Source organism: Xiphophorus hellerii, chromosome 8 (assembly GCF_003331165.1).
Source record: "Xiphophorus hellerii strain 12219 chromosome 8, Xiphophorus_hellerii-4.1, whole genome shotgun sequence".
NCBI lineage: Eukaryota > Metazoa > Chordata > Actinopteri > Cyprinodontiformes > Poeciliidae > Xiphophorus > Xiphophorus hellerii.
This window is the reverse complement of record NC_045679.1, coordinates 9,766,395-9,790,325: the sequence shown is the minus strand read 5'-3', so window position 1 is coordinate 9,790,325 and position 23,931 is coordinate 9,766,395. Positions and strand designations below refer to the sequence as shown.

The 23,931-nt window shown below is 37.0% G+C and overlaps 1 protein-coding gene across 1 annotated transcript in view; it reads right to left on the bottom strand.

Moving 5' to 3' along the window:
• The window catches only part of il11ra (interleukin 11 receptor subunit alpha), a 52,130-nt gene that overhangs the window by 13,319 nt on the left and 14,880 nt on the right, over positions 1-23,931 (bottom strand). Inside the window, exon 2 of the mRNA XM_032569717.1 lies at positions 3,871-3,967. Within this exon, the coding sequence (XP_032425608.1) occupies positions 3,871-3,967 (97 nt within the window). The remainder of the gene's footprint in view (positions 1-3,870; positions 3,968-23,931) is intronic.

Here is a 23,931-nt window from a genome sequence, read left to right as displayed (position 1 = left end):
CATTAATTCACAACCTCAGCCACTGAGGCATGCATACTCCCTGCTGGGCTCTCCTACCATAGCAGCAAACAATCTACCCTTAGTTTTATGTTTTTATCTAATCTATTTTAAAGAAAAACTGCTGAACTGCAGAAAAGTTTTTTTTTAATTAATAGTACTACCTAAGACGGTTTATGGATCTGCTGTGTGTCTGAAATAAACCAATATTTCATGAATGTTTGCTGCGGATTTGTAACAAACTTGGTTTTCACTGGCAGCTTGTATTTAGCGTTTTTTTGTTGTTGTTGTTGTAATTTTTTCTGCTGATGGTGGCTGCATGGACTGAAACAGCTGGAAATGAGTTTCACAGGGACTTTGCGCTTGCATTTAGATTTCTAAGAGTGAGAGACGAATGGTGAAAGGGGAGGAGAACACTGAAATCTATTGAGACCTTCTAAAGTGAAATAAAGTTGTTAATAATGCTGTGGAATGTACAACATAACTAATCACATATGACAAAGGGCATGGTCAATAAATTTTCATTTCAAGACGGATGTTGTGGGAGGGTTACTACTTCAATAAATGGAATGTCTCTTTGCCTGAAAACTCAAAAGTTACCTTAACAAAGAAACAACACAAGAATTTTGACACAGAAAAAAACTGCTATTAATATTGTGAGTTGATCCATGAGTCCTGCAACTGCCATCCACGGGTCAAACCAGTCAAGCCGAAAATTGACTAATTGAGCTTGAGCAATTATTGGATTCCTGTATTTCTAAGTGAATAAAAAATTCTCGAAATGAGTAACATTAGCCAAGTTTCAGTCAGTAGGTTTGAAGTTCAGATAAGAAAACATTAATACATTAAGAAAGATAAAAAAGGATCATGCACATGAATGTACAGATAACGACACAAACTGGAAGCAAAGTATTTTACACACATTATTTCACTTGCATGAAACTAAAAAATTATCTGGAAAATCTCAATTTTACTCCGTAGTAAAGGGAATATTGCTTTCAGTGGTTTTCTAATCATTACGGCAAGCATACAGTCGCACCTAAAATTATCCAACCTCTACTGCAAGCTATATTTTTTGTGAAAACGCAAAACTGTTCAGATTTGCAATAAACAACCTGAACCAGAAGAGGCCAAAATGCTAAGTAGGACTAACACTGCAATTATTTTAACCAAATTCACAATTAAACTTTATTGTTCATGACTTATGCAATCTCAAAAATATTCAACGCCCTAAAGAAAATTTTCCATGAGAGCACGCGTGGTTTCACTAGACGCACCAGGAGGCTGGGGACAAGAGACCCGTCATAATCCTGCCGATAGACTCCAACTAAAGAAGACTGGAGGCTGAAACTGAAACTTGTGACGATACAACAATGTAATAGTCTCTGGGTTTGAACAATATGCAACAAGGTTATGTCACATGGTAAGAAAGAGTCCAGAACAAATCTAGACTTATACTGTCTATAACATCTCGATTACTAAAGTTTACAAGTGGTTTTGTTTGTCCTATAATAGACCATTGTTCTTTCTTATTGTCTCACTTTCCTCATCAGTCTTTCCATTTAATCAGTCATTTTATACAGAGCCTCTCTCAACAATTTTAACTACATTTTCTTTTTTCCTTTCACCACACTCCATCCCTTTTTTTCTGCATATGTGGGTGTGTGAGTGCGTGTACCTGGGGCCCTGGTGTAGCACAAAGAGTTGGCTGGTCTGAATGTGTGTATTCATGTTTTATTGGCAGTGAAGTACATTATTCCCCAAACCCGCAGCGTTCCACTCATATCTGATTCTGCCTCTGGCAGGAGCACCCCGACATGTGCGCACACACCTACACACACACACACCCCCGCACGCCGACATAAAACAGCACATCCATTCATACACAAACATGCGTTTATGTACACACTCACACACACACATACACATCCACATAACGATGTGCACAGAAAGGATTCAGGTTTGTCTTGACATTAAAATCAGATGGCAAAGCAGACACAGAAACTGCAAGCTGGATGAAACTCTGTACTTTCAAAACAATAGAAAGGAGCCTCAGGGTGGAACGGACGGCCTCATATGAAGGTCAGTTTGTTCACTAATTAATATGGAAAAAAAAAAGAAAGAATGGAAAGGAGAAAGTAAGAAGGGAAAAAGAAAGAAAGAAAAAAGACAGAAAAAAGGAAAGGAAGCAAGCAAGAAAGGAAGAGAGATTTGATTTTCAGAGGCAAATAAAACTTCTTCAGACATAATTTAGCAAGGTTTTAAGTCCTTCTTAGTTGATAAAGTTTAAATACAGAAGTCCATAATAATTTATTGTAGCTCTGTCTATCAAGGCTATGCTTTAATTACAAAACTACAAAAAAAAAACTAACACTGTCAGAAGGACAAGTGGATGAATGGATGAATGGATGAGTGGGGTTAGATTTCACATAGCCATTGTAGTAAAATGAGTGAAAGGCAACGATACTCACAGGTTGCTGCTGTGATTTGCAATATGCTTTGATAAATTACATATGAATTAGGAAATTTGTCTTATTTTCCTGCTGGCGGCTATCAGAAAAAACATTGCACTCAGAACTAAGAAAAACAAGGCTGACTTTCATTTAGGCAGTTTACTGCCACAGTAAAACGAATTTTCTAAGAATAATCTGACTTGTAATTCCTGAAAAAGGGATGACACATCGAGTTGTTACGAAAAAAAAATATTTGCACTGCTTTGCTGACATTCGCATACTTGAATGTGCAGATATGCATGAGTTTAGGCACCTGATTGTGTTATAAAATGGGTGACAATTTGCTTAAATCACTTAATCACAACAGCTCATGAAATAACATCTTAGTTAACTATTAATGCAGCCATGGCACACACCATAGAGAGCTATGCTTCAGACTGCAGGGAGTGATCATAATGAAGTGAGGCAAAAAAAAAAAAAAAAAAGCATAAGTTTGCTATCCCGCTTTGAAAAACAAACTGTTGCTCCATTTGCTCTGTTGGTCAGGTTGCTATGTGCACCTGCGTTTGATGGCTAAGAGGCAACCACAAGTCATTTCTGCACACCTGAAAAATCACCTGTTTGAGTTAGGACGTTCTGCCTAAACTGCAAACACATTTAAATAATTACACGTTTCACTCTAACACCTGTTGAAATCCTGAACAATGGCTCTGTTATCCATGACTCTCTGTCACTATAGTTGGAATTTTACAAAGGCAAAAAGTAAATAATTTTAAAAAATCATATCCAACACAATTACGTCATCCTTAAACCATAACGGCTTATCGGGTTTAATTAAAGTCTGTTTGTACAGGTTTTTGTCTCATGACCTAGAGTTATTACTGAAGGTGTTGTGCTGTAATAACTTTAATCAAGTTTAAAACAAAAGCTGGAGTTTCAGGTAATCATCTGTGGAAAATCATGGCAGGAAAGGTGAGAAGTACTGTTATTCATTTAATTAATCTTTCCTATAGGGCACCATGACACATCTCTCAGATTTCTTTGCAACTAAATTCGTTACCTAGTGTGGGAATTTATAGCCGTTACAGCATACATTACCAGCTCTGACCTTATGAAATTGCTTTCACAAAAAATGAAAGACAAGCACTGAAGTTGTCAATAAAAAAAATGACATTTTACACTTTCTTTCATTCTTACACTAAGCTCTATATGTACATAAAGCCATCAAGTGTAAAGGATCCAGAGGACTCCTCGTCGGACTCTCGACAGGATGTGCGTCGGCGTGTGTTGTTGCTGGGTTGACGCGAAGGTATGTGCCCAGACAAATGTGCAGCCACATATATTTTCATAAAAATGTAACTGTCAGTTTTGTTTGCGACAAAAGTGTGTAAAGGCGTGTGGGCGTGTGCGCATGTGTTACCTTCATCACTCCAAATCTGAGCACGGCTGGGAGGCAGTGACCAAGACAAAAACCAGATGACTGTGAGACAAACAGGACTGGACAGAAGGCCTGGCATCTAGAAAGACAGAGGGACACAGATGGAGCAGGCGGTTATTTAAAATTTAATCAAAAGTAACCGTTTCCTGGTTATGCTTCCGAAAAAAAGATAAATACGGCAACTGATGGCTCGTAGTTCTCTTTCACAGGGTTTAAGGCCTCAAACAGGAAACGGCTGTAATTGAGCAGCAGAAGCTTCAGTGAAAGAACTTTTCAACGTCAAATAGCAGACTTTTCATAACAATTTATATACAAAATGACTATAAGATAAGTACAGAAAACTGCATTGTATTAATGGAGAGATAAATCCTGAAGGTCTGAAAAGAGTTTAGCATGTAAATATATTTAAAACATATGCTTATATACATCAATTCAGCAGCTTTGCTTTTCATGACGCTGCTCAATGCCGAAACCTAATGAGACATCTTCCGTGGGTTGACTGGCACGACGCACAAAGCATAAAAAACCCACTCGTTTTATTTGAACACAAACACCATTTCTTTCAATGTCAAACATTCACCAGGAGCAAAAGAGGAGACAAAGTATGAGCAAATAATGAGCGACAGACCTTTAGTTCAGAAAACATATTTACACCTTGAAATGAATAATAAAAGTATCAAAACATACATATTCATTACCATTATTTTCACTCTGTTTAATCGTACCAGACATGTTTGGAACAGAAACATTTCTTAACCTGCAGTACCATAGTCTGAACCTTCGTAATATGTCACAGCTAATCCATATTACTTTTTATTCAGCACTATCTGTACTGTCTAACCAGAGTTATATATTGTTAATAAAGTCAAATTAAGCAAACCTTCTTAAAGTTTTTATAAGCACTGTTAAATTGTCCCACAGGCTGATTAAAACAGACAAATTAATTTGCTGTCTATTATGAATGAGGCATTAAAGTGCCTTAAGAGCACACCCTAAAACAGACATGCATCTACAGTACAATCAGGTCAGGACCACTGGTTAGTCTTACATTAAGGGGTGATATACGTAAAACTTGCATTGGCATTAAAAAGATTTTTAAAAAGTATCATGCACATAATATTCTAACGCTGTTTGGTCAAAACCTCACTGTGCTTATACCTACAAATGGATCGCTTTACTATGCCACAAAGATTAAGCAGTGTTACTGTATTGCTAAATGATACATCCATATACCATTATACTTTAAAAATTTAACACTCAACTTCTGCCTCTGCAGTTTTTGTCACACATGAACAAGTGAATGATGTATGAAAACAAGCCAAACTCGTGTTCATCAATTAACACAGAAAATTAATATGACAAAAGAAACTATTTAAGATCTAATAGGGGAGATGTGGATGTACATAAAACTTTCTAAAAAATCTATAATAAAGATGAATACTTTGAAAGACTTTAAAAATGCAACAGAAACTTCGCAAAGCTAAACACCTTCTGCCAAGATTTCAGCCACATAGGTATGAGTCAGTTATCGGAGTGAAGGTATAGCAAGGCTTTCAACAAAAGGCTATGGTTATTAAAAACTCAAACGTATTCCATCACACCACTCCTGAGGTTTAAACTCCTTTTTAATGAGAAGATGCAGAAATTGCCAGAGGTCCCTACACAACCTCTGAGAGTCATCAGAGTGAGATGTCTCTCCTACTCCCCCATCTGTTGCTTCCCACTGCTGGTCAGGAGGCAGAAAAATGGCGGCAGAACTTTTCTGTCATTCGTTTGACAATGTTTCCAAACCCAAAATTGAAGGATAGTGAGAGTGCGGAAACTACTAAGGAACCACTTACAACTCTTGTCAAAGTAACACAACAGTTGGAAAACAACAAAACACATATATGCTAGGCAGCAGACTGCAGGCTGATTATCTGTGCAGAGAGCCATCTAATTAACTAGCTACTAACAATTTAAACATGTGCTTATGCATATAAAAAAAACCCACCAAATATATATATTTTTTCTGCACAAGGAGCTCTTAAAAATTTAAATATTGGATTGGTAAAGCCAGTATTCAGTCAAGGCAGGCATTTATTTTTTGCCAAAGTCTAAATATACATTTTCAAAACATTGTATAAATAAGATTACTGTAGCTGTAGTAATCTGGATTATTTTTGCAACAGTAACATTTATGTTTGAAATCTTTGAGCTAACGCTGTCAACCGGATATTCTTTCCCGTTATCACATGAGAATTTTGTAACAGTTCTTCCCTAATAGGTAGTAACCCAATGTCTATTGTATGAAACCAGATTTTCCTCTCATGCCATCTGCAAAGACAATCTGAATTCTGAAGGTTTATTTATGGGTGCTTGAACTGCGATCATTGTGGTTTAGTGAGAATAACACTCCAACATGTGGTTCACAGCATCTCAGCCAAACAGATCATCTGTTATATAAACCTTAAAGTAAATAGGAGAACGAGGTGTTATGTTTGAGGCTGCCAGCGTCTAAGCAATGTGTTACAACTTAGTGACTGATTAATAGTGTTTCTTAAAGGGTTATTTACAATATATTATAAAGAGGACTCTTAAGATAACGTGACAGAAACATATGGACGAACAGAAATAAAACTGTCAGTGTTTCATTGTTTTCTCCATACAACTTGCCTCAAAACACATTTTAATATGACCAGCAGCTTTAAATGTTAAATAATCTAAACACATTGGCACAACTTGACTATATTACAGCTCACATTTATGCAGTTTGACCGCCATTAAATAAACACCGACCCGTGATGAGTCTCGCGCATCATGGGTTCATTCACAATAAGTTGTTGGAAATCTCCGCAGCCTTGCTTTCCAGACGTCCATTTTGTAATCAGCAATTTAATTACAGGGTCGTTGTGTTATAAAAGTTTACAATAGCAGACTACCTCCTTCTCCAAATAATTCATGCGATTAACCAAAATGGGAAAATTGAGTGGTTTCTACATAAACTGGTTCAAAAATATTCTTGATGTCTTTGTCAGCCCCCTTGTGCCTACCATGCTAGGAGGTAGCACAGCCGTGTTACATTCACCACCGCCACCTCAGAGTATAGGGCAAATTTAAATCTCACAGCTTTCTCACTCACTTGCTTACATTCCCCCTTTTTACTGTTAAGCTGCTGAGAAACATTCCAATGAACAAAACCCAGTGGGAACTCTGGATGGTATTCATAAGCTACACAGTGATGAGAAAAGGTAATCGAATGTCTGACCATTAGTGTGTGACCCTAACCTCAATTACACATGGGTTATGCTGCAAAACAGTGATCCAAAGCACACCAGAAAGTCCACCTCTTTATGGTTAAAAAGTGCTTTTTTTCTCCTTAGTGGTCTAATAAAATCCTGATATAAATCTAATTGAGATGGAGTCATAATTTTAAACAGTTTGTTCAAAGAAAATCCTTCCAATGTGGCCTAAAGAAAAAAATCTGCAAAGAGCAGGTCAAAACACCTCCACAGTGACATAAGCATAGCTAAGCAAAGCACAATTACTTATTCACAAGATGGTCAAGTTGACTGGGATGATTCACTCAGGCAATGTTTTTTAAATATGATTTTTATTTTCATTTATTTAAAAAGTTTGACCAGCAAAACCAACTAATCTTTAAGGAAAGGTTTTGACAGTTCACTTTGTTCATTGTTCTCAGAAGCGAAAGACCTACATTCTGATCTACATCATTTTTTAATTTTTTTTTTTTTCAGTAGCATAAAAAAAAGCTTTTTTTTCACATGACTAAATGTTTCCAGTGTAATGGAAGTGTTATCTTAATGTATTTTTTTCATTTTGATATAAAAAGGAAATTCTGATAGTTAAAAGGAAACATTTCTACCGATGGGTTAAAATGTGCAAATGGAATATTAATGTAGGAGCTTGTCAGCAACACTTAGTCTGATGTTAAACCTCACAGACACGGTTTCTGCTATCCTCCACTTTCAGCCTGTTGCTTTCTTTTTTTAGACCTTGACACTTTCACCACCTCATCTATTTGATGGCTTTTCATCACTCATGTGTCAAAATGTTCAAAGTTAAGCACCAAGATTTCTATTGCTCTATTTGTATAGCTTGGCTGTTCGATCACCTTAAAAAAATGAAATATGCAGCTCACATTTATTCATATATTTTTTGTATACAACCCCAGTGAAAAATAATTCTTCTATTCTATCAGTTCCAGTCAGCTGGTTCTTATCTGTATCTGACCCTGATGAGTTGTAAAGCTCCTGCTCTTTCTCCCAGTCTGATTGAGTTTTCCCAAAATCTAATCCCTGCCAGAACAGAGTTCAGTAAATACATTTTCTTAAACCATTTGATTCTCCTTAAACCACACGTGGCAACACTGGCATACATTGTTCAGCCGATACTAATGGTCAGCAGGAATACATACAGTTTTAGAGCAAAGAAAAAGTGAAAAGCACTGCCTTTTTGATCTTCACTTATTTGAATTCACATTTCACAAAAAAAAAAATTGTGTCAGATTATGAGCAGAAGTCCACTGAGTAAAAAAACACAAAACAAAACAATTATACTTTTTCCTTGCCTACAAAGTAGGATCAATTCAGCTGTGTAAAAATATTTTCAAATGTGAAAAATATGACCAGTCAGTGTATGGAAACAAAAGAAACACCCATTACTCAGTAAAGTAGCTCTATTAAGAGCAGAATTGGAACATAGTTATAATATTATGTTTGTAGCATGTTGTTTAATTGCATCTCTGATTCAAGATGAGATGCTTTTAACAGATTTCTACAGCTACAGTAATCTTATTTATACAATGTTTTGAAAATTTATATTTAGACTTTGGCAAAAAATAAATGCCTGCTTTGACTGAATACTGGCTTTACCAATCCAATATTTAAATTTGTGTCTTTACCTGTGTCCAGGGATTCTACATAAAGTTAAATGTCGGCTGGCAAAGATGAAGATTTGGTGATTAATACTGCTTTCCAGGCTTCTAATCAGTACTGATCTTTAGTACTAGTCTCCAAGTCTCCACTTAGTTTTTATGTGAATGCATTCATCTAGAGTTCTTTTTTCATTTTCATTCTCTGCTAGACAACAAAATCTAATTATCTGTGCAAAACTAGTCTGAAATTGTACACGATAAATACGAAAAGCATATGGACAACATCAAGCGTCACAGAGAGATTGACTGTGTTCGCCATGCTTTCTTTTCAGGTTTCATGTTTGTGTCTCTGTCAGAGTGTGTAATCACAAGCCAATAGCCTGAGTCACACCCTCCAGTCACCCTTCTACTGTGAATACTAAACCAAACCTCTCTAAAGACATGGGAATGTGGTCATTGTCACTAGGATGCATCTTTAAAGAAAGTACTCACAATTCGTAAAAGCAGAAAAACAACAAAAGTTGTAAATCCACCACAAAGCACAAGTTAGCCAGTAATAAAGCTGAAAGTGTTCTCAGAGCTTTTAACTACAAAGTGATAAAAAGTAATTGCTAAACCGGGACATAGAAACTTTCTCGGTGAAAAATGTTCCGCCCAATTCAAACATAGTAAAAAGTGAAAGTCAATGTATCAAGACAAAACTCAAGCAACACCTATGTGCTGAGGGGTTAGTTGAAGATGTCTTTATTGGTTCTCAAGTCGCGATGACAAAATGAGACAGAGACAGAGAAAGATCGCATTTAAAAGGCTTTTTATTAACCAGTGTTCTCCATGGCAGCACAATCCCACGTGGTGAGTCACTGTTTTTGGCATGCCACTGCACATTCAGGCAGCTTTACAAGAGAAGAAACAAGACACTGAAAGGACAGACACAGAGAATAAAAGTAAGGGAGGGGGGGAAAAAAGCCAGGCCTGGGGGGTTCGGTAGGAGGTGAAGTGAATTTGGTGAATCTTGTTTAAAGTTAGCTGATAGACATATCGCAGATCTTAGGTGTTGTAGGGAAAAACCCTAAAGTACACCAACAATACAGTACTGGAATATTTGCATTTTGAAAAAGAAAAATGACTGTTCAGTCAGGTACACTCTGCTTTGCTGGCCAGTGACATAACAAATCATTGCAGGATGTCCTGTTCAGGAGGACAGGTCATTAGAGTACATGCCATAAATTAGAAATTAACAAAGACTGATGTTTCAATAACCCTACAGCCTCCACAACAATAGTCAAAGTGTGTTTACTTGTTTGTGTCTCACATCTATTTCCGAGAGTAAAATGATGACAAACTGTAGGGTTTTAAATGACTCAACCGTGCATTGTGTGTGAATGTGAATGAGACGGAGTGAAAAAATACACTCTGTGTGTGCGTGTATGTGCACTAAACCAACAACGCATCGATGCTAAGCCAAGATGGTGGGGGAGAACTACAATGGAGCTGGTGTTTACCCAGGTCACCATGGCAATCCCTGCACACCCTGTCTTCCTGACCTTTCCAGGCGATAAGAGCACCGCTGACTGACATCCGTGTGTGTCGGTGTATATTTCCATATGTGGAGCAGCTCAAAGAGCGTCAGTGGACAAAGCGCAGGGCTTTCGTTTTTGACACACAGACTACAGCCGTCTTTAAATGAGTGCCAGTGAATTTCTTGCTTTGCTGGTTGGGGTCTAGGTGTGAATGAGCTAATGGAACAAGAGAAGACAGGAGATAAGTTTGAAGCAAAAACAAAAGTATTCACTGCAGGCCAGACACTGGCCAAAATATGAATGGAATATGTGTTGTGCATCAATTCAAAGTGCCAACCTTATTTTCCCTTTGTATCTCTTGCAAAAGGTAAACAAAAATCCTAAATATTAGCATTCAGTGGATCACCAGTATATAAGGAGGTTTGTGACCACAACCACCTGTGAAAGGCTAAAATCCGCAAATACTTGAAGCCCCACTAAAAATAGAGGGGGCTCTCACATTTTAATAGTTTGCACACCAAATATATAAATTTGCATTAATACACACAGTGGAAACTGTCTTAGCAGTAACACAAATACCAACATCTCTGCTCTAGACAGGACACATACAGTATATGTAATGTAAGGGTGCATTCAGACCAACCCAGGACTAGAGTCCTGAATCAGACTCTAATCCATTTGTCTAGAAAGTCCAATTTTTTGGGGAGGTCAGAATGCAAAATTGAATTCTAAAACAGACTTAAAAAGCGAACTCTGATCTGCCTAAAAACCTCGGTCTCGGTCAGGTTGTAGTGAACTCTAAAACGGTAGAAAACCTGTCTGAACGCAACCTGACTAGAGACCATTCCAAAACAAAAAGTTAGCAACAGTGCAGGATATTCTGGTTGATATTTTAGTCTCTGCTCTGCGGGTTGACGAAGATGTTGTGTCAGTTGTCATGGCAACGGGTCTGCCTGCCGACACATAAAGCGAGGAAAACCAGAATATAAATGGTATAAAGTTGTTTTACTGTTTATCAGATTAAATCCCCATTGCTGCAGCTGCTGTAATTTTTAAATCTTTAATAAAACGAGACTAATTGCCTCGGTTGAACATTTAATCATCAAATAGGATGACATATTTCATATGTCCCATATATAAAGTATATGAGACATGGTTTGTTACATTTTGACAAACTAATAAAATTAACAGCAGCAATTATGTAATTATTCTCCAATACAAAAGAGCAATTTGCTTAGTCCTCTCTTGCATCTTGATAGAAACCAAACTGTTTATAGATTTATATCAAGGGAGAATACTTACAAACATCAGCAATTTTCTCAGCTTTAATTTAAGCCATATTTATAGAAATCGGGTAAGAAATAAAGGCGCTGCAATCATTTTGTGACTCCTGCTCCTCCCGCATTGGAACAGCCTGGTTTAGTGGACAGACTCACCACGTAGTAATGGTGCCAGCAAGGAGCGTCACTAGTGTTAGCGGCTAACAGGTGATGTCCAAACCAGTAATGTATATGAATGAAGAAATCCTACAACCACTAAAATCTGACACCACTCCGTTTTTGTTTACTTTTTGTGAAGGAGGAAATTGCGCTGGTAGATCTTGGTGCAGCGCCACCACAGGCGACGGGGGGAATCAAATCAAAATCAAATCAAATTTTATTTGTATTGCACATTTCAGCAGCAAGACATTTCAAAGTGCTTTACATCATTACGAACACAGAAACACAATGCAACATAGAATCAATAATCAAAACAAAGCATTAAGTCAAGTTCCATCAATAAATTTGTAATTGATTACATTTCAAATACAATTCTAAACAGGTGTGTTTTTAGTTGAGATTTAAAAGAAGTCAGTGTTTCAGCTGTTTTACAGTTTTCTGGAAGTTTGTTCCAAATTTGTGGTGCATAGATGCTGAAAGCTGCTTCTCCTCGTTTGGTTCTGGTTCTGGGGATGCAGAGCAGACCAGAACCGGAAGACCTGAGAGGTCTGGAAGGTTGATACAACAACAGCAGATCTTTAATGTATTGTGGTGCTAAGCCGTTCAATGATTTATAAACTAACAACAGTATTTTAAAGTCTATTCTTTGAGCTACAGGGAGCCAGTGGAGGGACTTTAAAACTGATGTTATGTGCTCTATCTTCCTGGTTTTAGTGAGAACGTGAGCAGCAGCATTCTGGATCAGCTGCAGCTGTTTGATTGATTTGTTGGACAGACCTGTGAAGACGCTGTTGCAATAATCAATACGACTGAAGATGAACGCATGGATGAGTTTCTCTAGATCTGGCTGAGACATTAGTCCTTTAATCCTGGAAATGTTCTTCAGGTGATAGAAGGCCGACTTTGTAACTGTCTTTATGTGGCTCTGGAGGTTCAGGTCAGAGTCCATCACTACTCCCAGGTTTCGGGCCTGATCGCTGGTTTTCAGTTGTAATAACTGAAGCTGTGCATTGACTCTAGATCGTTCCTCTTTAGGTCCAAAAATAATAACTTCAGTTTTGTTTCTGTTCAACTGGAGAAAGTTTTGGCACATCCACACATTTATCTGTTCTAAAGGCGCTTTAGAACAGATAAATGTGTTCTCCACATGTTTTTGTTTTTTTTAGGAAGATATTTTGATATTTTGAATGCAAACTACAGTTCAGTGATTGGATGGGCTCTGAGTCACCTGGTGACATCGCAATGTAGAGCTGTGTGTCATCTGCATAGTTATGGTAGCTAATATTATTTCCTGTTATAACCTGAGCTAGTGGGAGCATATAAATATGCTCCCACTAGGGAACAGGTTTTTCAGTTAGTTTGACAGTTAGTCGCTTGACACAGTGCAGTGTGAATGCAAACTACAGTTCTGAAAATGTAACAAATGTTGCAATTTTAGTCCCCTATCAAACCAAGTCTACCGGACTATCCGGTCTGAATGCACCCTAAATCTACATTCAAAATTAACATTTACCCAAATGAATTTTTTTACACCGCTTTAATCTAATTTAAATAAAAGAGGAAAACAAATAAGTTTCTGCTTGGCATCAAAGCCAACATTACCTGCTGACAGCTCTCGAGCACCGAGAGAGATAAACAACAAGGTAGTAGGGAGGAATGAGAGGTCAAGGTCATGGCAGAAACAGGAGTGGGCAAGCAGCGTTGTAAATATGTTACCAAAAAAGGGGGCTGACAGATGGAAATGTGAAGTAGGTCAAAGTGAACTGCTTCATTATTAAATTGGTACCTTCCAATTTGAAGTAATTGTCTTCCGTATGACTTAATCAGTTTTACGTCATTGTGAAGGAATTTTGGCTTGCCCATCTTTATAACATGATTTATGTTCATTAATATCTGTCACATTTGTGCATGCTTAGCTTGGTTAAGGTCCCGCTACAGCACTTCAAGCAAGTCAGGTGGTGGTCTAGAATTTCACTTAGCAAATACAATGCCTTTATTGTTTTTCCTTTAAAGGTATTTTGTTCAAGCTTTTACTGTGCCTGAGATCATTGTCTTGTGCTTTGGCCCAGTTTCTGCTAAGCTTCAGCTGCCAGTTGGCATGAGATGTTTGTATTGATACGCCGTGGTTGGTTTTCACTAAACATCTCAACCTCAGCTATGTCCATCTACAGGACTTTGCTTAGGATGTTTGGTGGTTCAAGTTGCATCCTCCACATGTTTTTTTTTTTTTTAGGAAGATATTTTGATTTGTGGCAAACTTCCAAGCTAAAGGTTATTGTTTGAACTTTGTCCCAACTACATTGTGGATGTTAACAGAAGGAATGTTGTACACACTAACCAAAATGTGTGTTGTTCAAGACATAGCTCTTTGGTGTTCGCAGCTTCACCGACCATTGCACAATCTCGTTCTAGGATGAACTTCCAAGCAAATCTACTCTTGGGAACATAGAAGATGTCTGTAATGATTTCCACTAGTGAATAATCCTCACAGAAAAACCATAAAATATAGAAACGTTTCAAAATAGCCTCATAATTCTTCTCTGGTTCCCTAAGCTAGAAAATGCAACTTCTCTGGTTGCATTTTCTAGCTTAGGGAACCAAAGAATTCTGATAGTTCTTAATCACGTTATTTGCAAAACTTTAGAATCAAAGAAAATGTACTTTCTGTTTTTTGTCTGTCAATTAAGACATCACAGCTATGGCTCAGTTTTGTAACAAGAAATTAGGTGACCAGAACCAAAGCAAAGGATTTGTTAACTCTTCTTAGTGGGCCCTGTTGCTAAGGGAAAGTAAAGTTCAGGTAAAATTTTCAAAGAGATTTTAGAGGAAGTGCAAAAATGTAAACAACTAGTCAAAAGGAAAATGTCTTGAATGACATTTCTGTGGCCCAGTCAGTCAGTGGTAGACTCAGAGAGTGCAGGGCCTTTAGTAGATAATAGAAAGGCTTAGACCTGCCATGATAGCAATTTTTTCTGGATGGTAAATTGTCCCAGAAGTTATAGTGATAAACGATAAAATTGTAGTTCTGTGAAGACCAGTTTCAAATAATGATTAAAAAAAGAACATATTCTCTAAAATCAATAAACTTTACTTTCTAATGAACGTTTAATACAGGAATTGCAAGACATTTTAAATATCCTCCCAAAAATACACAAAACAGAAACATCAAATTAAATAAATTATGAAGTCTCTGTAAACTAAATTGTCTTTCAAAAAGAAAAACGACAAATCATACAAATGGAAATTATTGAATTCGTTTTAATTTATCATGCAATAAATTGATTTACGGGTGATTGGGACAGGCCCAGAAAGGCTAAACATATTTGTTTCATATCATAGAACATGCTGGATTTGTAAACGGACAAGCTTTTGAGAATCTCTAATTAAAACTAAGATTTCTATTCACTAGAATGGAGACACTACTAATTTTATAATGCTACATGCACTAACTGCTAATTACTAATTTAAGATGCAAAACACAGTTCAAAATTTCAAGTAAAGTCTTTTCAGTGCTATTTCAAAATACTAAAAGTCTTATTTGTGTATATTTTTTGTAAAGTCCATATTTACTTTAGGAGTAGATGATAAAGTGAAAATTAATTTCACCTAGCAAATACAATGCCTTTATTATTTTTCCAATACTTAATTATTATTAACATAGTAATTAAGTATTATGCATCAATATCATTATGTTAATTAAATAATTAACATAATCAATTCATACTAATTATGTTAATTATTATTAACATAATAATTATGTTTTCACTCTTTAAATGCACCTCATGCTTACAAAAGCTTAAGACTATGATGATGATAATATAAATGATAAAACCATAAAAACAATCAACATAGAATGTTAAGAGCACAAACAACTCTATCTAGGAACATGCTGTTAATGAAAAAGGAGAACTGTAAAAGAACTATTCCTTGCCAGAAATATTCAGCTAACAGGTTTCTCAACTTGTTTCATTCTTTTTCCCAAGCCTTAGAACATAAAAAGTAAAGGCTCCATCTGTGCACTGAGATAACACCAAGACAATTTACAGATTAGGCCTTGAGCATGCAGACACATGTATATGTGAAACAAAAAGGGAGAGGGGGGGGACATTAGGCAGAAAGAGTGGAAACTTTAAATACAAAACAGCTTTTGGCTCCTATCTGAGAATTTTCCGTTAACTTTTCAATACTTTTAGACGTAAAAATATTACTTTGTGTGTGTGGGTTTGGCACAGTCGGTGCATGTGTGTGTGTGTGTGTGAGTGAGAGAGAGCGAGTGAGTGTCTGTGGCAGTAAGGATATCTTGGCTTCAGCACTATAACGCTGGAATTTCCTCCATCTCTGTCGCCAGGGCAAGATGGCTACCATATGCCAGCTATTTGCACACACACCCCTACACACGCACACACACACACACACAAACACACAAAGACCGCAGTCCTGTGAGCACTCAAGTTTGTAATACCGAAGCCAATGTAACATATAAATAAACACGTACTGAACAGCATCATTTGGAGTGGGGGTTGGGAGTTTGGATTTAGCAGAAGTACATCTGCATACAAACGCTTCTCTTTAGACTCTGCATTGGTGTTTCTCATCAAAGAAGTACACGTCTAAAGAATTAGAAACACACGACTCAAGACAACTACTCAGCTACAACAAATTAAAGACATACATATTCACACAGTCAGCGAATAAACCTCCTGTGACAATTTCCTGTCATGCAATGAATTAGTTGCATAAATATCTACTGCAAGATTTTACAATGTAATGATGAACCCAAGACATCCAAACTAAAAAATATACAAGTTTAACCTGGAACTCCCAAAACATATGTCCTACTTTTCTTTTTACTTGTTGATTGGGTAATTTGTTTGAACTGAAAGGTGTTAAATCCAGGATTTGATTCAGACAAGTAACCAAAACAAGGAAGCATTAAAAGGATAAAACCAACTGGCTCATCCTCAAAGGGGGAAAAAGCCTCTATGCCATTAATTGCTGACCTATTTCAGTTAGATATTAAGGAAGAAACTCAGTGAAGCCATGCATTTCACTGAGATGTGATTAGGGTAGGGTAGTATTTATAATATTATAGTTTAGTACTGAAATAAAATTATGGTAAAAATGTTGTGGGGACTCTAAATGACATTTATTTCCTTAAACATGTTTAAATTGTTCCACAGTACAAATTAGTCTAATTTTTAGTCAAGATGAACCAGATTTGGAATAGCCAGTTGTCCCTTGATACACTCCGACTGGTCAAAAAATATCTGTCAAAATCAGAATTAGCAAGTCAGACTTTGAAAAAAACCCAAAAATTATCAGCTCATCTCTAACTTCTGTGGTATTTATTACCAATCTACGAAGGTCTCATACGTACCGAACAGCAGCACTGCCTGGCTGACCACATATTACTAAAAACAACCAAAAAAAAACACGGAAGTACAGAAACTTAGCAAGGTCTACTGATTAATGATAATCCACAAAAAGTTAAAGTTAAACTAAGCACTCCTGTAAATGGGTTTTTAGCTTTAGTTTTCATTTTTTTCACTCAGAAAAGTTAGCACACGTTGCTCCAGTTTAGCAAGGCTGAAGCCTTTATGCCCAGAAAACCAAATGACCGCAAACTGAGTTGCCAAGCAGATGTTGTCCAATGGAAGCTTCTTGACTGCCAACAAGAAGAAAGCCCTCTTCTTGGGTTTTAACAGTGCATCTATTGTTCCATACAACCCACAGTTTTTGTGGTGCATCTATGCTCCAGCTCTATACTTTTTCCTCCATCGTGATGGTAAATGCAGTCTGTATGTGCACAACACTATCCACATGTAGACGCACGTCTAGTAAAGAAAATGCTTTACAATAAAAACTGTTTCCCGTTCTCCTCACTGTTGGTCTTGGAAAGATAAAGTTGAGTCTTTGCCCAGCCTTATTTGTCACACTTCCAGTTGTTTAAGCTTTCGAGCAAATTTAGGTGAGTAATTGTTCATTTTCTGAGGCCATTTTACTGACTTAAGATCAACACACATCTGCTTTACATCAATGTCTAATTCTCTCATCTTTCCCAATTTGAGGAACAAAGAAGGATTAACACCCTCAGGTGTTGAATCTCAAAGGCCTGTTGGCACATATACTCGGGAACTAAGTATTACATTCACATGCCATGGTAAGCCATCACACATAAAATCTACCAGAAGATAATCACAGTATTTATATATAAAAAATAAAAAATAACCAATGAATTTTCCTAAACATAAATCCATCATGTTAGGATCATTTCACAAAGCACATAAAGTGAAAATCTCTTCAACTGTTTCAGCATGTACCCTAACTTTAGTAATATTTACAGTCACAATAAAAACAAATTATATAGATTTTTTATACATTCGGTATGCATTAAGACTTTTTGGGTGTACTTGGCTGAACAAATTCTACCCTATCTTATATATGCCACAAGAAAACAGAAAGGCGTGGATTACTAATCGTCGTAAGGCTTTCTAATACGCATTAATCAATATATTACCTACACACTTTGATCACCTAAAAAAAAAAAAAAAAAAGTGAAAAAATGTTTCACTTACCAAATACCAAATGGTAAACTTTAACTGAACATGTCTTCATACTCTTTTGAAAAGGAACCATCACACATCAGCAAATAAATACAATCGAAAAAAGCGAGAAAGGAGGAGTTTCCACAAAAGAAATTGAAACCATAAATCGCCAGAAGATGTGATTTTATCGTTCTTGCTTAACTTTATCCGTTTTACCCGTGATTAATTGCCTGAAGTTCATTCAACGGAAATCAGCTGGGAGTATTAGAATTTTACCGTAAACCACATTTTATTACAGTGTTTAGGAAAATACCATAGCAATGGTGTACTGGGGGTGAAGAGACTTCCAGCCATACACACATTGACCCAAAAGTCAACCTCTCTCTGCTCTGACAAATCCCAACCCTCATAACAGCATAATTAGCATAAATTGGCTTTCTGTCTCCTTATATTGTGAGGTTTGTTTATGCTGCTTGTTCAGCGTGTGAAACGCAGCAGAACCGTTTGACTCAGTGCATCTACTGGCCAAAAGGAAGATGATGGTCCAACACACGTCTGCTCTGCGTGAGCCAATGACAGGGTCTTTAAACACTACTCCTCCACATCTGCTCTCTGTTATCCCCCCAAAAAAGTTGCACACAGAGGCACATATAAAGCACAATATGATTTGTGATCATCACCATCAGCTACAGGTTTGACAATGAAATCTAAAAATATTTAAATAAAAAAAACATTTTCTTTGTATTTAATAGTAAGCAAACAAAAAATCTGTTTACCTATATCTGAAAATGTATGAAATGCATAAACAGACACACTCAGAAAAGCTCACACATATTGCTTGTTAATCTTGCCTGATGTTAAACTCAAAGGCAATAGGGTTAGTTGGCTTGGATCAGTTCTGCTCTGCCATGCTCCAACAATGTTCTGCTGGGTAAGCTGTTGAGTGTCTGAATCTATGTGTGTGCCTGTGCCCGGGTGTGCATACTAGCACCATAGACTGGCGCCTCTCTACTGCTGGAAGTAATTATAAAGACATAAAGCAGATAGTTGAAGATTGCTGTTTGATCCAACACTGAGACGCTCTCATGTGCATAAACATGTACACATAATATTATAAACTGCATTGTTTCCACTTCAGAAAAATTAGGTATTACTTCCATTGACACTATATTATTAGTGTAAAAACTGTGATGACAGAATTGTTCTGAGGTTTTACCCAACAAAACAAAAATGTTGAGCTGTTTAAGCCCCGACATGTCAGATGCCAAGTTTTTGTCATAATGCCTAAACTGCAACACCGTGTGCTCTCTGGTTTCCATATTACGTCAACCACTACCTTAGAAATGAAAATGTACCTGATGCTGGACTATGACCTTTGCCCAACAGTAACAAAGTGTCATGAAGTGGTGGGGTGAGGGGTGGTGAGGCAGACGCAGCGGACCCAGGTAAGATGAATAATGAATTTTAATGATGAAAAAACACAGTCCAGCAACGGGCAGCACGGCCAAGCGGAAGCCAGGGCTCGACGCCGGTAGCAACCGTTAACACGACTGGACAACACGAAAGACAGAACGCACATTAGACGAGGACCCGACAGAGACGCAGAGACACAGGTGACATTAAATACGCGGGAGGGTAATCACAGAAACGAGACACACCTGGGAAACAATCAAGGGGAAGACAGGACAACACGAAGACTCAGGGACACAGAAAACTCTAAATAAATACACAGAAAACACAGAACATGACACAAAGATGGTTTTGTGCATAATTTTAAATGACCCTTTTGAGGATTTAATGTGATGTTAAGCAACTCTTATAGGTGAGAATGGAGTAAGATGAGCCATTTTTCAAATTTACATCAAGGCAACCTTAGTTTGGTGGCTTCCATTGTCTGCTTCTGCCACTGCGGAGTCAATTGGAAAAGATTACAATGACTAATCTCTAACCAAAAGTAAAGCTTACATAAAATATTCAATATGCTACATTGGTCAGCTAATGAAAGTCACACACTGTTTCACATAATCAAGAGTGTTTTGCTTACACTGTATTTTAATTACAAAGTTGGATAGGTGTCAGAGCTGACGTCACAACATCTGGAAGGTCAAACTAGCTGCTGATGCGAGTCCCTTCAATGGTGCATTTCAAATCCAAACATTTCTGGGTTAAAGTGTGCCTCGAGTGAGTGAAAAACCTAATGTCACCCTTGGGTACATGTACACTCATGTGAACACATTCAAAAGATAACTCTCAACAATTAGGAATGTCCCAATCCTACCTCAGTTTTCAGAGTGAATCAAGTAATTGGTATGGAAATCTCTGAATACACCCAACTCCTGAACCTCGATTTTATATTAGTTGCACTGTATTACAGAATCCATTAAAAGTTGTCACATGCCAACATGTCTACAGATACAGTTTTAATTAGAAAATCTGACCATTTCAATGGTCATTTCTAAAATGTAAGTGGTTCTTAAGCTGGCATAGAGCTACATGTCATATCACCAATGTAAAAAAGTCATTTCAAATACAAACATGAGACACCATAGATATTTTGATCATTTGTTACTATGGGAAAACAACAGAGAACAAGATAAACAGGTTATTCCCTACAGTGTAGAGCTGTTGGGGTGTCAAGCATTCTAAATGCTTTTATTTTATTATGTTTTATTGTAATATTTGAGATCTGCTATCTGAAAATACTTGGATTGGTAGGGGGCAAAAAATTCAGATTGTAATAACAGTTTTACTTAAGATTTTTGAGTCAACAGCTCTACAACATAAACTTATGCAATATATTATGTAACACTATATGCACAGTGTTACTGAGTAAATCAAATCAAATTTTATTTGTATAGCACATTTCAGCAGCAAGGCATTTCAAAGTGCTCTACATCATATCAAACACAGAAACACAATGCAACATAGAATCAACAATCAAAACACGACATTAAGTAAGGTTCCATCAATAAATTTGTAATTGATTACGTTTCAAATACAATCCTAAACAGGTGGGTTTTTAGTCGAGATTTAAAGGAAGTCAGTGTTTCAGCTGTTTTACAGTTTTCTGGAAGTTTGTTCTAAATTTGTGGTAAAGTAAGATAGTAACTGATTCAAATTTCACAACTAATGGTGCTCCTCTGCTGATTGAAAAAAAATCCCAACATTTGTTATTTTAAAATCTTTTCTTTGATTATATTTTACAGGAATTTTATTTATAAAAGTGAACATTTCTAAAATAAAGCCAAGAATTAAACTGGATGCTGTGCATATTTTCCCTTTTCTTATCAGCATCCCATTTCTAATCTAAAATATTTGCCTTTGAGGCACTTAAATCACACATGAAACTGGTGGAAAATTGCTTGTACAATCATCTGACAAAGAATCAGATCATTGGGCAAATTTGTAATTTTGCAGGCATTTTACACTCATGGCATTACAGCTACAAAAAAATAGAACCTGCAGATAACAGTCCTAAGATTGTCAAACTATGCACTTATGATGCTGAAGTAAAGCAATGAGAAACAGTTTGTTTACAAATAGATATGAAAGTTATCATCCATTCATTCCCGCTCATCCTTTCACAATCACAAATTCCTTTCACATAACTGATAAGAATTATTACATAAATATTAATGACCAGCTTTAGCAACATCACTATGTTCAAATAAAGAACATGTTTGCATACCTAAAGACAGAGACATACTTTGGGTTTTCTCTATCTACCAGGTCAATTCACAATACAGTGCCCACAAAACAGGAAATAATCAAAACTGGAAAGTCATAGATAAATATGTCCAAGATGCAAAGATTGACATGTTTATTGGGAGATAAAAATATCCATATGTATGGGAAAAGAAAACAAGTTTATTTTTCCTCCTTGGGCTCATTTTAATTTGAGTCCTGATATATGTGTGCTTCACTCCTGACTACCAAATGACCTTTACACTACCGACAAATCTCTCACCATGAGCTGAGCAGGAAGGAAAACATGGCAAACATACACCCAAATTACATAAACATGTTTGGGCACACACCCACACAGACCCACACGTGATATAGTTATCCCTCCCCCCAACACCCACACATATTTCAGCTGTCCCACACACACATATACACACACACTTGCACGACCCCTGCTTGCTAGAACCATGAGTCACTCTGCTGGGAACTCCATGCTTTCCCCATTACTACAGGCTGGATGACTGACTGTCCTGACATGTTGAGGAAGACAGGTAGAGTTTAGCCGCTAACAGAAAGACAATGATGGAAATAGGTAAAAAGAGGAATAAAAGACAAAAGGAAGTAATGAGAAAAAATGAAATAAAGTATTTAGAAAGATAAGAGGAGAAGAGACAAGGCGGAGTTTTCCTGTATTTTATCCCAGGAAGTCGGATGTGAACTGGGGTAAAAACATCTTGGTTTCCATTGTTGCATTTAAAGATTGACAAAGCCTTGGGGGAATGGAAGTTTTATTTTTATTTAAACTTATAAAACTTATAAATCCTCTCTTGGATTACAAGTAAGAGCAGCATTAGCTATAGCGCCATCCTCCGGCAGGATTATGCAGCCTCTTCTCTTTGTATCATACTATTGTTTTCTAGAGGTTGCTTTTTTCTCCCTCTTTAGATTAGTTCAATATGCTTCGCGAAGGAATGTAGACCTAGTAAGTGGAACAAAAATGTAAATCCCAGGCGAAAATAAATATGAGAGAGTTGCACTTTCTTCACTGGCAGATGACTGCTCGCTCATAAATACAATTGGAAGAAGAAAAATACACAGATGATGGTAGAGAATGGTTGTAATGAAATCTACATTTAGTTTAAATAATAGCAGTTCTTCTGCATAACAGATGCTAGGTTTAAGCAATTCTATAAGTAGATGTTTATTGGTTTAAAATGAATTAAATGGTGGGAGGTTAAACATCCAAAAGGTGAAAGAAATTATGCATAACTGAGGAGTTCTGCTGGCATCTTTCCTAAAAGACGGTTTTCAAACGGGGTAATGAGACACCAATAGCTTTCTCAGCTAACCATATCACACCTCAAGTTCTCAAGTGGCATTCAGAATGACGCCGAGAAGCCTCGGTAAAAAGAATGCATTTCACTTTACCTTCCCTTGGAAATGTATTTTCAGTTTAGATTTCTTGGCCGCATGTACTGTATTAAGACACAAGGGGATATCTAGAGAAATTCCCACAAATTTGGTTTTGCTGACCCTCCCCACAGGGATGTACACTGATGTACAGACCCAAAATAAGTTCAGTAGCGTTTCGACAATGTAGGACTGAGTATTGTCCACAGACCAACTCAAGAACTGTTCCACTTCTTCTCTGTGGTTCATCCTCATTAATGAATAGTGTAACTCTGGTTGAACTAAGATAAATACTCAATGACCTACTTTTCCTGAATCTGTAAAATAATCAGTGGCTGAGTACATATCCCTGTGGGACTCCACTGCTTAGTTTTCTGAAACACACAGTCATTTGGTTTTTTGAAAAAGACATCCAAAATCCTGTCTGAACAGACAAGGTTTCACTTTCAGCTACTGGGAACAAAATCTTGGCACCAATGTCCATTTTCTCCTGGAGTGATAAAATACTGCACAGGGCATCCAGTAACATGATGTAGTGTGAGGAACGATCTCATTAAAAGGATCCACTG